Source organism: Balaenoptera physalus, assembly GCF_965194825.1.
Source record: "Balaenoptera physalus genome assembly, chromosome: 1".
In the NCBI taxonomy this organism is placed as follows: Eukaryota; Metazoa; Chordata; class Mammalia; order Artiodactyla; family Balaenopteridae; genus Balaenoptera; species Balaenoptera physalus.
Window position 1 is genome coordinate 196,183,358 of NC_138882.1, and position 12,008 is coordinate 196,195,365.

The following is a 12,008-nucleotide window of genomic DNA, read 5'->3' on the forward strand; positions in this document are numbered from 1 at the left end:
AGATTTGTAAGCGGAATGGTGGGATTCCGCCCTATGCCGGGTGCTGGAGCTCCGCAGTCTGTCCCTCAGCGGAAGCCAGCGGGAGCCGTGACTGAACCAGGCCTGCGCCAGGTGCTTTCGTCCCGCGTGCCACCCTGGGAAGCCGAGCGCCGCCCGCCCAAAAAGAGATCTGAACGCGCCCTCCCGCCTGGATGCCGCCGCAGCCAAGGTTGGAGAACCTTAAAGCCACCTGGCGGGGCGCGGCGGGGCGGGGCCAGGGGCGGGGTTGCCTGCAGGAAGTGCGCCTGGCGCAAGGCCTGCTGGGGCCGGAAGTGGGGCGCACGCTACGGGCCTGCAGTCATGGCGGCGGCGTGGACCCGCAAGCGGTGAGTTGAGGCTGCGATCAGGCCTCCCGGCGGGCGCTTGCATCCAGAGAGGCTCCCCTTGCTCCTCTCTGTGTTCCTGGGGCGGCCGGGCTGGGGCACAGCGGGCTGGTGGGGAGTCGTGACTCCAACGGCATGGCCCGCAGGCGCCTGGCGGAGCTGACGGTGGACGAGTTCTTGGCCTCGGGCTTTGATTCCGAGTCCGACTCGGAGCCCGAAGGAGCCCCAGAGGCGGAGACGCGGGCGGCGCGCGGAGCGGCCCGGAGCCCGGATGGGCCAGGTGGGAGTCCCTTGGCCAGGTGAGTGGAGCGTCTTCTACGGGCCGTGTGTAAGCAGAACCCACTTAACCGTCCTGGCCCGCCCCACCAGAAGGGTGTTGACCACTCCTGGGGCCTCAGGACTGAGGCCTAGGGACTTCTAACCTCTCCCCCAGACCTTTCGGCTTGTTTATTCTTCCATCCGGTATTTACGGAATGACTGCTCTGTGCCAAGTCATCCCGGTGTTGGGAAACGCTGGAGAATAGTACTCATTTTTGGCCTAGGAGAGCTTACTCGGTCTTGGATAAACCACAGCGTGTAGGGTGGTGGAAGAAATAAGTGCTGCAGACAGGAAGGAAAAGCAGAAGGAGCTGGAGGAATCGGGAGCAGAGGTGGGAGCTTCTGCGGCAGCGTTAGGTGGAGTGGATAAGGCCGTTTTAGGAAACCTGAGGGAGTAAATTGCAGCAGTAGGGGAAGAATGTCTGGGTGTTTCAGGCAGCAGGAACAGCAAAGGTCCTGAGTTGAGAGTGAGTCTTACGCAGAGTTGAGCATGACCGTGGCAGGAATGCGAGGAGAATAGTAGGAGGTGAAGCTGGAGAGATGGTGATGGGGCTGGATCTTGTAGACCGTTTATATGGCGTCTCAGTACACTTGGAAATTATCCTAGGGTTTTGAGTAGTGAAGTAACGCCGTGTGACATGTAACAGGATGGGTCCCTCCGGTTGCTGTGCTGAGAGCAGGTTGTAAGCGGCCGGAGTGGACAAGCGAATTGAGAGATGATGCTGGTTTGAGAGGAGTCATGAGACTTTTGGAAGTATTGATTATGAGATCTCGTGACAGAGTGCATGCCGGGTGTGAGAGACAGAGAGGGTTTACCTTTTACGTGAGTACCTGGAAAGGGGGAGTTAGCGACAGCTGAGGTAGAGCAGTGTGTGGGCAGAATAAGTTCGGGGGAAGCTGCAAGTTCAGCACTGTACGCGTTGGGTTTCAAACACGTGTGCAGAGGCTGTTGGATGTATGAGTCTGGATTTTGGGGGAGAGAGAGATCTGCTGAAAACTTACTCTCTGGAAATCCCCCTGCCTCGGTCGTTGGCAGCTGCCGTGGAAGGAGCAGACTAAGCCTCATAGGTTCTCTGAGGAGGACAGGAAGCCTGATCCCCCCTCCCCCCTTGGCCTTGGCTGTGCCTGCCGGTCAGACTTGACCCCCACCTTCTCAGCCGGTGTAAGGGCCGTGCGTCTGAGCACAAGGACCAGCTCTCTCGACTGAAGGACAAAGACCCTGAGTTCTACAAGTTCCTGCAGGAGAATGACCAGAGCCTGCTGAACTTCAGTGATTCGGACAGCTCTGAGGACGAAGAGGATCGGCTCCACCCCCTGCCGGACGTGCTGGAAGTGAGAGCCTGTGCACAGTGGGGGGGGGGGGCAGGGGCATATTTGTGGCCTCTGCATCTGGTCCAGTGGGGCCCTCTGTGTCTGGTGCAGGAAGCAAGTGAGGAGGAGGAAGATGAGGAGGACATGGCCCCCAGAGGACCTGCGGGGAAGAGGAGGGATTCTGCCTCTGTGACCCTCGCCATGGTTGAGAGATGGAAGCAGGCAGCAAAGGTGACAAGTGGCGTGGGCTGGGCCGCTGACCCCGCCCCAGCTCCGGCCCCCTTGCTTTCTTTCATTTATCTGGGGCAGTGCAGGTGGGAGGAGCCCTTCTCTGAAACGGTTCAGCAGGAGAGAATCTCACAGTTTTCCCTGCATGCTAGGAGGGCTCAGGACTGCATTCTCTCCTTCATTCAGAGACTAGGGCCTCTGCCTTCTCCTTTCCTCTCTGTTTTTCTCCAGGGCTCTCTGAAGTCCACTGTGGGCAGGACATAGTCTCTGTGCCTTTGCTCGCTGGTGGAGCCAGGGCCCTTCTGAGGGCCTTGCAGTGGTTTCTGCAGGGAAAAGAAAGGACGGGATGGAAAGGGAGAACTCCAGATACCACTTGGAGCTGGCCATCGTTTGGATCCAGGGTCCTCAGCCCCTCCCCCATGGCCCTTCCAGGAGGATTCTGGACTCTTTTTGTTCCCTGCACGTGGCTCAGTAACACTGCTCCCACCTCTGCTCTTGGTCTGAGGATGTGGCCGAGCATGCCTTTCTCTCACAGAGCAGGTTCCTGGAGCCCCAGCCGGCTGCCTCTCGCTCTGCCGAGCACAGCTGACTGCTCCTCCAACATTCTGGGTCCTTCTGCCCTTTTAGCAGCACCTTACTCCAAAGCTGTTCCACGAAGTTGTGCAGGCGTTTCGAGCAGCCGTGGCCACCACCCAAGGAGAACAGGAAGGCACTGAGACCAGCAAATTCCAGGTCACGGACAGTGCGGGTGAGCTGGGGTGAGGGGACCAGGGATACAGTCTCTATGTTCCATTTTCTGTCCTGAGAGTGGCGTCTCTGGTCCCCTCATTGCAGTGTTCAATGCTCTGGTCACTTTCTGCATCAGAGATCTCTTTGGCTGTCTCCAGGAGCTGCTGTTTAGAAAGGCCTCAAAGGACAGTAGCAGGTAAGAGAGAAGAGAATGGCATGGGGAGGCGTGGTCAGGGCTCTGCACTGGGGAAGGCAGGGGCTCTGCGTCCTAGGGGCTCCCTCTAGACCCAGCTGGCACAGAGGGATGTGGAGGACAGAGCCAGGCTCTTTGTAGGGCTCTTGGGAGAGGCTGGACACTCAGGGCCCTGTGGGGGTAGCCCTGTCCTTCCTCCTTCCTGCCCAGAATTCCTCAAGGGCCACAGAGTGTGTGCTTGGCTTTGCTCCCCCGTCTTCTCTGGTCAGGATTCTCTCTTTTCTCTTTGGACCAGTCAAGTCTCGTCTGCTCTCCTTGCTCTTTGGCTGGTGCGAGTGTGTGTGTCTAGGCTGGGGCCCCATCCGTGCTGGTTTGAGGACCTTGACTTCCGTGTTAGAGGTCAGTTGAGCAGAGAAGGCCGTGGAAGGTTTTCAGAGGGGAGAGAGGAGCAGCCGACATTTGGCAGCTTGTGGGTTCCACTGGGGCTCCCGGGAGCCTGCAGCCACGTGCCCTGGAGGCAGGAAAGGCTTGGAGGGTCACACTCGCCCTGACGCTGCTCAGAGGGAGGGAGAAGCTCCAGGGAGAGGTCTCGCTGGGACCACCTGGAGGGGAGGTGGAGGCGACCAGGACTCGGGGATGGGAGCACCTGGGCCTGGTGGTGGTGGTCGGGGCTGGACTGATGCGGCCACGTGGAGGTGGCTGCCGGAGGGGACAGGGCAGCTGGCTGGCCGGCGAGAGTGGAGGGCCACAGGCAGTGAGTGAGTGGGCAGCAAAGAGGCAGTGCAAGTGGTGCTGGCGTTGGCTGGGTGAGGGCTGCTGCAGTGGGGAGAGCGGTCACCGTGGAGGACAGTGGGCTTGGGAGGAAGCGGCAGCGCCGCCTGGGTCGTGGCTCCAGGTGCCCAGCAGCCGACCTCTGCCGATGGGGAGGTTATCAGGGGCCCCGTCCTTGGTTCTTTTGCACACGTTAGTGGAGTTAACAGACACTTAACGTGCTGAGTTCTGCAAGCGTTGAGAGGTGATGTCTCTGAGAAACTTGCGAAACATCAGCCACTGCTGCTGAGATTAAGGTGTAAGTGACGTGGTCTCTGTAAAGCGTGTGTGGCCCAGGGAGTTCCCTGGCGGTCCAGTGGTTAGGATTCGGTGCTTTCACTGCCGTGGCGCGGGTTCAATCCCTGGTCGGGGAACTGAGATCCCGTAAGCCGCAAGGGTAACAACAACGACAAAAACTGTATGTGGCCCAAAGGAAGACAGCTTGTGGTGCTGGTTGGTGATGCCTGGGTCAGACCTGGGACTGCACGGTGTGGGTGCCTGAGAGGTGTGGGGAGCTGGAGGCCAGGGGTCTGTCTGGGGGCTCTGGGGGATGTGGCTGGCCCTGGGCTCAGACAGGAAGGATGGTCAGCCCTCTGGCCGGGTGGGTTGGCCTGTGGGGGGGCTTGGGGCTTGGTGGTACCCCTCCTTAGGTGTAGCTGTGGGCCACCCTTGAGAGAGTTCTGGTGTGTGTCTCGTGTCCGTCCAGCTGGAAAGGTCCCTGAACTTGTGGGGAAGATGGGGGGGGGGTCTCACCACAGGGCCCATGTGCCCTTGCGTCCTGGACACTGTGTGTGTCCTGGATGGGACGTGGCTTGGGCCACACCCCTGCCTCCTGGTGGCCTCCTGGTGGCCTCGTGTCTGAGCTGGAGGGTGCGGTTTCCCTGCAGGGTGCTGCAGCCATCCAGCAGCCCGCTGTGGGGGAAGCTCCGGCTGGACATCAAGGCTTACCTGAGCTCCGTCATACAGGTGTGGTTCTGGGGGGGCGGGACCTGCCGGGTCACCTGGGGGCCTGGCTGCCTCCACCGGTCCAGTCCTTCCTCGTATCCTGGGCCTCGCTGACCTCTCCTGCTTCCCCAGCTGGTGGCCTGTGTGGCAGAGGCGACAATGGTGGCGGCCGTCCTCCAGCATGTCAGCAGCTGCGTGCCCTACTTCCTGACCTTCCCCAAGCAGTGCCGCATGCTGCTCAAGGTGCGCTGGCCTCGGGGCAGCCCTGCTGCCGGCTGGAGTGCAGGGGGCATCTGTGCCAGCGCGTGGGGTTCTGTCTTGGGGGCACACTCGAGGCAGCACAGCCCAGTCGCGCGAGGACGGGCTCCCCTGGGCGGTGGGGGGCGGCCTTCTGGCACCCGCGTGCATACGTGCGCTGGACAACAGAGGTCAGCGTTCACCGTACGGCCTTCAGGAGGGGCGAAGTGCTCTGGTTTTCCTCCTCCCCGACCGAGCTCTAACTCGGGGAGTTCCCCGGGGCGCCGTGGGAAGGGCTGTCTCTGGCCGGGGCAGGCGGTGACAGCTCGCCTCCACAGAGGATGGTGGTCCTGTGGGGCACGGGTGAGGAGACGCTGCGTGTGCTGGCCTTTCTGGTCCTTGTCAAGGTCTGCCGGCACAAGAAGGACGTCTTCCTGAGCCCCGTCCTCAAGGTAGCGGTGCCCCCAGCTCTTCCGTCAGGGTCTGGGTTGAAAGTCTTGACCTGAGGGCTGGGCAGGCTGCCTTTGTGGTCGGTGCTTCTTGCGGGCGCTGTGACCCTGGGCAGACCCAGGTCCTCGTCATGGCTTCCTCCAAGAGAAGTGAGGGACGGGACAGCACGGGGACAGGAGCCCTTGGTCCCCGTGGGGCTCCGCATGGACTGGCCCGCACAGCTCTCCTCTCAGTGGGCGGGGACCCTGCCGCCTGGTTGTAAGCCTGGGGTGGCCTGCCCTGCACAGGACCCTCTGGAAGCCCCCTGCATCAGCCTGGCGGGCAGCAGGGGCTTCTCTGCCTCCTTCCCTTCTGGTCCGTCCACGTCCCTTGCCCGTTCCCACGGTTATTCATGCTGCAGCTCCCTCCTTCCTGGGTGTCTAGGCCTCCCCGTAAGACCCTTCCCCTCGGCACTGCAGACTTTGCCCGGGGCTGGTGGGCTGAGCAGCAGTGGGGCCTCGAGATGCAGGGCCGTGCAGCGGAGGGGGGTCGGCGGCAGACGTGGCTGGGCTGTGCTCCCTGCTGAGGCCAGCTCTGAGGGAAAGGCCCGGGTGTCTGGAGGGGGCTTGGTGCTGGGTGGTGGGGGCATGGCGCCCTGGGAGCTCAGAGGCGGCTCTGACTAAGGTGTTTTCGGCAGCAAATGTACATCACGTACGTGAGGAACTGCAGGTTCACCTCCCCCAGCACCCTGCCCCTCGTCAGCTTCATGCAGCGGACTCTGACAGAGCTGCTGGCGCTGGACGCTGGCGTCGCCTACCAGCACGCATTCCTCTACATCCGCCAGCTCGCCATCCACCTGCGCAATGCCATGACCACGCGCAAGAAGGTGGGCGGGGGCGGGGCAGGGGGCGGAGCCTGACCCACTGCGGGGTGGGGTGGGGGGCCTCCTGCGAGAGAGAGCTCAGACCCTTGGTGGCGCCAGGGTCCTTGCTGGTAGGGGCTGTGGAGTAGGTGAAGGGGACCCCAGGGCTGACCTGGGTGGACTTCACTCTGCCCAGGAGACGTACCAGTCAGTGTACAACTGGCAGTTCGTGCACTGCCTCTACCTGTGGTGCCGCGCCCTCAGCACCATCTGCCCCAGCGAAGCTCTGCAGCCCTTGATCTACCCCCTGTCCCAGGTTGTCATCGGTTGCATCAAGTGAGTCGGGGCCGGGGGTTTGCCCCGAGGGCCGAAGGAGGTGGGGCCAGGGTTACATAGGTGTCCTGGGGGTCAGGGCCAGGGTTACACAGGGAGAAGATTACAGGAGGCTGTCCTGGAGGTCAGGGTAGGGTCAGGGTTGTTCACAGAGGGTCTGGCCAGTGCCCCTGGTAGCTGGGGCCTCCAGGTGTGGTGTCTGTGACTTGGCAGCACCTGAGGAAGGTCTGGGCTGAGGCTGTCCGTGGCCTTGTCCCCGGCATCCCAGAATCATTGTCAGCTGGGCCTCTCGGTTGCCTGTGACCTGGTACCTTAGTCCAGGATGCCGCACACACGTGCATTCTGGGGACGCGGGGTAGAGGGGACTGTGCGGTTTGAAGGGATTTGGGGTTACCTGCCTGGACGTCTTGGACAGAGCAGGCTTGGAGTGACGTGCTGTGGTTTGCCTATGAATAGCGTGTTGGTCTCTGGGGGTAGAGACTGGCGGAGCCACACGTGGCCAGCAGAGGGCATCCTTGTCCTCCTGAAGGGAGAAGAAAGAAAAGTTTTAACGAGTAACTCACGCCTTTGCTGTCTCACATGTTAAAATGAAATGGAGTCGTTAGCCAGGTGGGGTGTGGTCCCCCCACCCCCACCCCGTAACTGAGCAAGGAGGCAGGTCCTTAGAACTGCGACTTCGGTTGGGGCCTTTGGTCCTGCTTTTATCTGTCTGAGGCTGGTGTGGCCCCTGACCCTGCCGGGGAGGAGCCCCTCCTGAGGTTGGAGCCCAGTGGGTGGGGAGAGTTCAGAGGCAGCTGGGCCAGGCGGGTGAGGCTGGTTTGGGGGTCTCTGAGTCTGGGGTCTCTGCTCACTCCCGCCTTCCCACATCCCCAGGCTGGTCCCCACTGCCCGCTTCTACCCGCTGCGCATGCACTGCGTGCGCGCCCTGACGCTGCTCTCGGAGAGCACGGGCACCTTCATCCCCGTGCTGCCCTTCATCCTTGAGGTGAGCAGGTGCTCGAGGTGGGGCGGAGGGTGCGGGAGGGAAGACGCCTCCTGCCGCGTGTGGCCCGACCACTCCTCAACTCGGTGCAGCTCTCCTGAGTGCTGGCTCTTCGCCCATAGCACACAGGTGTTGTGAGGGTGTTACTCTGCACGGTGCCTGCCCGATAGGCAAGAGTGGCACCGCAGGTGAGTACAGCTGCTCTGCTGGGCTGGCCCGAGGGCACTGGTTTTAGGGCACAGACTTGGGTCGATCTGGGTGTTTGCCCAAGATTAGAGTGAGTGGCGGAGCTGGGCTGGAAGCCCCGTCTGATTCCAAGGCTGTGTTCCCTTTGCTGCCTCTGTGCATGTGTACCTGTGTGTATACATGTGCACGTAGCTTAGGTAGGGAGAGGCTTCAGTCCAAAGGCTAGAGATCCACTAGGGCCAGGACCAGGCTGTGGGGATGCGATCGTGGGTGAGGAAATTGCAGTGATGGTGACCCTGTGCAGGAGGGACCCTTCTTTGTCTCCAGACACTGGTTCTCATGGCTTCCTGGCCCAGTTTCAGGAGGGGGACAGCAGCAGTGTGTAAGGGTGTGGCCTGGTCCCGCCCCATTGGCCAGGGCCCTGCTCTAGGGCAGAGGGACTCCCTTGGGGACCAGAGATCTGGAAGGTGAGCAGACTGTGGGGGGAGGGGTGGTGTCTGTGAGGCCGCGGGGCTGGCACTGTGTCCGGCCACTTGCCCTTGGTCTCAAGATGGGTCTCCAGAGACCCAGGGTACTGGGGTGGGCAGGCTGGGCTGACGGGTCCTTGGGGCAGATTTTCCAGCAGGTCGACTTCAACAGGAGGCCGGGGCGCATGAGCTCCAGGCCCATCAACTTTGCTGTGATCCTGAAGCTGTCCAAGGTCAACCTGCAGGAGAAGGCGTACCGGGTGAGCCCAGCCTCCAAAGGGGTCCGGAAGCGCCCTGGGCGGGGTCACGGCAGGATGTCGCAGGGCACCGAGGTCAGCCTGCGGGGTGACTGGAGGTAGACGAGTGTGGATGGGGGAAGGCCCGCTGCCCTCCAGGCTTGAACCCTGTGGGCCTCCCGGGGCTGGGGGAGCCCGGTGAGCCCGAGCCCGAGCGTGGCTCCGAGGTCTGAGCTCCCCTCTGCCCTGACGCTGTCCCCTCCCTCGCTGCCTCAGGACGGCCTGGTGGAGCAGCTGTACGACCTCAGCCTGGAGTACCTGCACAGTCAGGCCCACAGCATTGCGTTCCCCGAGCTGGCGCTGCCCGCTGTCTTGCAGGTGTGTGCCCGCTGCCCCCCGCCCGAGTCCCTCCGTGGGCCCAACCCCTCAGCAGACCAGACCGCCTCCTGATGGGCTGGCGCCCCTCGCGTGGGGCCAGAGCAAGGCAGCCCTGTCACAGCCGCACAGGGCCAGTGGCAGAGCCTGGTCAGCTTGGGGTCTCTGTGCTGGCGCCACCTGGCAGCTGGGTCCCCAGGGCCGTGGTGTTGGGGTACCTGCCTGGGTACCTGCCTGGGTGTGGAGCCTGAGGAGGGCGCTGGCCCGGGTGCGTCAGGAGGACCCCGGGACCTGTCGGTCCCCCTCTAGCCTGCTACAGCCCAGGGACCGGACCAGCCGTGAGGGCTCCCGGGGGTGTTGGGGCTCAGCAGGCTGGACCGGCCCCCGGCTCTGGGTCGGGCTGGTCTCAGTGCATGCTTTCCCAGGTGCTCCTGGGCCAGGTGAGGAGGTAGGAGACGTTTGGGGGTCACAGGAAGCCCTGGCCGCCCACCTCAGCTTTTCTTCAGGCGATATTTGGGGTGGGATGGGGCGGTCTTCCCTCTCAGAAGCCCCTTGGAGATCCGTTTACTTTCAGCCTAGGCGTTTCTCAGTTCAGGGAGGCCGGTGCCCATCTGGCCTGGTGGTGAGTGGGGCGGGGCTGCTCAGACAGGTGTGTGTGCATTGTCCTCTCTCTGAGTCCTGGGGATCAGGGTCTAGAAGAGGGTCAACAAATGTTTTTGGTAAAAAGTCAGATGGTAGATATTTTAGGCTTTGCAATCACGGGGTTTCTCAATCCGCTCAACTTTCCCACAGAAGTGCAAAAAAATTCACAGAAACGCAGGAACGAACGAGTGTGCCGTGTGCCAGCACGACTTTATTTACAGACAGGCAGCAGGCGGGACGTGGCCTGGAGGGTGGCTCCATCCTGCCCCTGCCACTGCCCAGCCCTCTGCCTGGCCCACGGGGTTGGTGGGCATCCTCCCGTCAGCCCTTCGACCCCCACAGGTCCCTAAGGGCTGGGCCATAGAGTCACGCAGCCCCCCCACCCCACCCCACACACACACTTGCACTGGGGCTCTCCCCCGACTCAGGTGCATCCCCCGGGGCTCAGAGACACAGGAACCCATGACCCCCCCCCCCCACCCCGGCCTGCCTGCAGTCACCGCTCGCGGGGTGCAGAACAGCCTTGTGCCTGGGGCTAGGCTGAGCCCTGCTTCCTCTGCAGCTGAAATCCTTTCTCCGGGAGTGCAAGGTGGCCAACTACTGCCGTCAGGTGCGCCAGCTGCTGGAGAAGGTGCAGGAGAACGCTGAGCACGTCCGCAGCCTCCGCCAGAGGGTCTCCTTCGGCGTGTCCGACCAGCGCGCGGTGGTCAGCTGGGGGCCAGGGCCCGGGCCCGGGGGCCACTGGTCAGTGTGCGGCTGAGGTTTGGGGGTTTGCCCGGGGTGGGACATGACCCTGGATCTCCCTGCACAGGATGCCTGGGAGAAGCGGACCCAGGAGGAGGGGACCCCGCTCACGAAGTACTACAGCCAGTGGCGGAAGCTGAGGGACCGTGAGATCCAGCTGGAGATCAGTGGCAAAGAGCGGGTATGGTGGTGGGTGGGTGGGGGGCGTCGGGGATGTGGGCACAGCTGGGAGGACGTCAGCAGGGGGTGGTGGGTGCTGTCCCTGGCCACCCTAGCTGCAGCGTGTGCTGGTGCTGCTCTGATGGGGCGGATGGTGGGCAGAACTGGGTAGAGTCTGGGGGCTTCTCCCACGACCCGCAGGTGGAGAGGCCCCAGGGCTGTGCTGGGGCAGAGAGGCTGCTGCTCCTCAGGCCTGGCGGGCTGGGGCTTTTGGGGGAGCAAGAGCTGGGCTGACCTCGTCACCTAGGCCGGCCTGTGGACACCAGGAGGGCCAGCAGGGAGGAACAGGAAGACCTCTAGCTCTGTCTTTGGGTCTGGGCCCGATCCGTGGGTGCGTGACGTTGTGACCTGAGGGGACAGCTTCGTGCCAAGTGGCATGACTGTCTGCATCCCTGTCCTGGTGTCAGTATGGGCAGGCCATCTGTTCTGGGAGTGATGGCTGAAAATTAGGGAAGTAGGACGGTTGGGGCCTGCAGCTGTGATGTCCCTTAGCGGCCTCTGCACTGGCCTGGTAGGGCGGCCGTCCAGGAACCCTACCCAGTATGCCAAGTGTCCCGAAAGTGGCCAAGCAGGGTCCTGGCGTGAGGGGGTGGGCTGGAGGCTAGAGGAGGGGCTCACGGGGCAGGAGGGAGCAGGATTGGGTCTGGGTAAAGCCAGCACTGGGAATGTGAGTCTGGCTTGGGCCGTGGCCGGTGGGCGGGCAGCCCTGGGCGCCCACCCTCACCCGCAGCTCGGGGTCCCTGTCCTTCCAGCTGGAAGATTTGAACTTCCCAGAGGTGAAGCGCCGCAAGGTGGCAGACAGGAAGGATGAGGACAGGGCAGAATTCAAGGACCTCTTTGATCTGGACAGCGCTGAGGACGAGGACGAGGACGCCCCGGACTCCCCAGAGAGAGGTGGGGCCTGGGGGAGGAGGGAGCAGGTGGGCCTGGCAGGCCTCCCACCTCATGGAACCAGAGGAAGGGCACTTGTCATCACTCCTCTGCCCCTCCTGCCACAGGGCTGGCTTTGAGGTGGGGCCCCCAGGCCTTGTGTCACCCCCTCCCGCCACCACCAGCTTTCAAGGCAGTTCTGGGTCCTCTCCCACTTGAACAGAGGAGACCTAAGGGAAGGTGGGGTCCAGGGCTGTGCCCCAGCCCCTGTCCTGCCTTAGCTGCCCCTCTGTGCATTTGCTGGTGGGTCCACCCCCATGGGCTCTTGTGCTTGGTCCCCAGGGACGCCTGGGTCCCCAAGAGCTTGGCAGAGGCGGGAGGAGGAGGAGGAAGTCAGTGACTCAGAGGGTAAGTGGTTCCTGGGAATGCGGGGTGCCGTGGTTTTTGAGCCCATCTGTCTGGAGCCCAAGACTGTCATGGGGGATCCGGTGGGTGGGCAGGGCCATCGGCTCTAAGCTGGGCCCCCGCCC

General features: G+C 62.8%; 1 protein-coding gene across 2 annotated transcripts in view; it reads left to right on the forward strand.

Annotated features, from left to right (window-relative positions):
* Positions 1 to 12,008, forward strand: part of NOC2L (NOC2 like nucleolar associated transcriptional repressor) — a 12,800-nt gene continuing 792 nt past the window's right edge. Inside the window, exons 1-18 of one of the 2 annotated variants that reach the window (XM_082463844.1) lie at positions 1 to 365; positions 509 to 661; positions 1,838 to 2,012; positions 2,103 to 2,222; positions 2,847 to 2,967; positions 3,054 to 3,144; positions 4,839 to 4,917; positions 5,029 to 5,139; positions 5,472 to 5,585; positions 6,260 to 6,448; positions 6,621 to 6,760; positions 7,631 to 7,742; positions 8,539 to 8,652; positions 8,905 to 9,006; positions 10,208 to 10,351; positions 10,457 to 10,570; positions 11,361 to 11,502; positions 11,821 to 11,886. In XM_082463844.1, coding sequence (XP_082319970.1) covers positions 16 to 365; positions 509 to 661; positions 1,838 to 2,012; positions 2,103 to 2,222; positions 2,847 to 2,967; positions 3,054 to 3,144; positions 4,839 to 4,917; positions 5,029 to 5,139; positions 5,472 to 5,585; positions 6,260 to 6,448; positions 6,621 to 6,760; positions 7,631 to 7,742; positions 8,539 to 8,652; positions 8,905 to 9,006; positions 10,208 to 10,351; positions 10,457 to 10,570; positions 11,361 to 11,502; positions 11,821 to 11,886 — 2,437 coding nt within the window. In that variant the 5' untranslated portion in view covers positions 1 to 15. The remainder of the gene's footprint in view (positions 366 to 508; positions 662 to 1,837; positions 2,013 to 2,102; positions 2,223 to 2,846; positions 2,968 to 3,053; positions 3,145 to 4,838; positions 4,918 to 5,028; positions 5,140 to 5,471; positions 5,586 to 6,259; positions 6,449 to 6,620; positions 6,761 to 7,630; positions 7,743 to 8,538; positions 8,653 to 8,904; positions 9,007 to 10,207; positions 10,352 to 10,456; positions 10,571 to 11,360; positions 11,503 to 11,820; positions 11,887 to 12,008) is intronic. The other variant, XM_082463845.1, reaches the window with a different exon arrangement.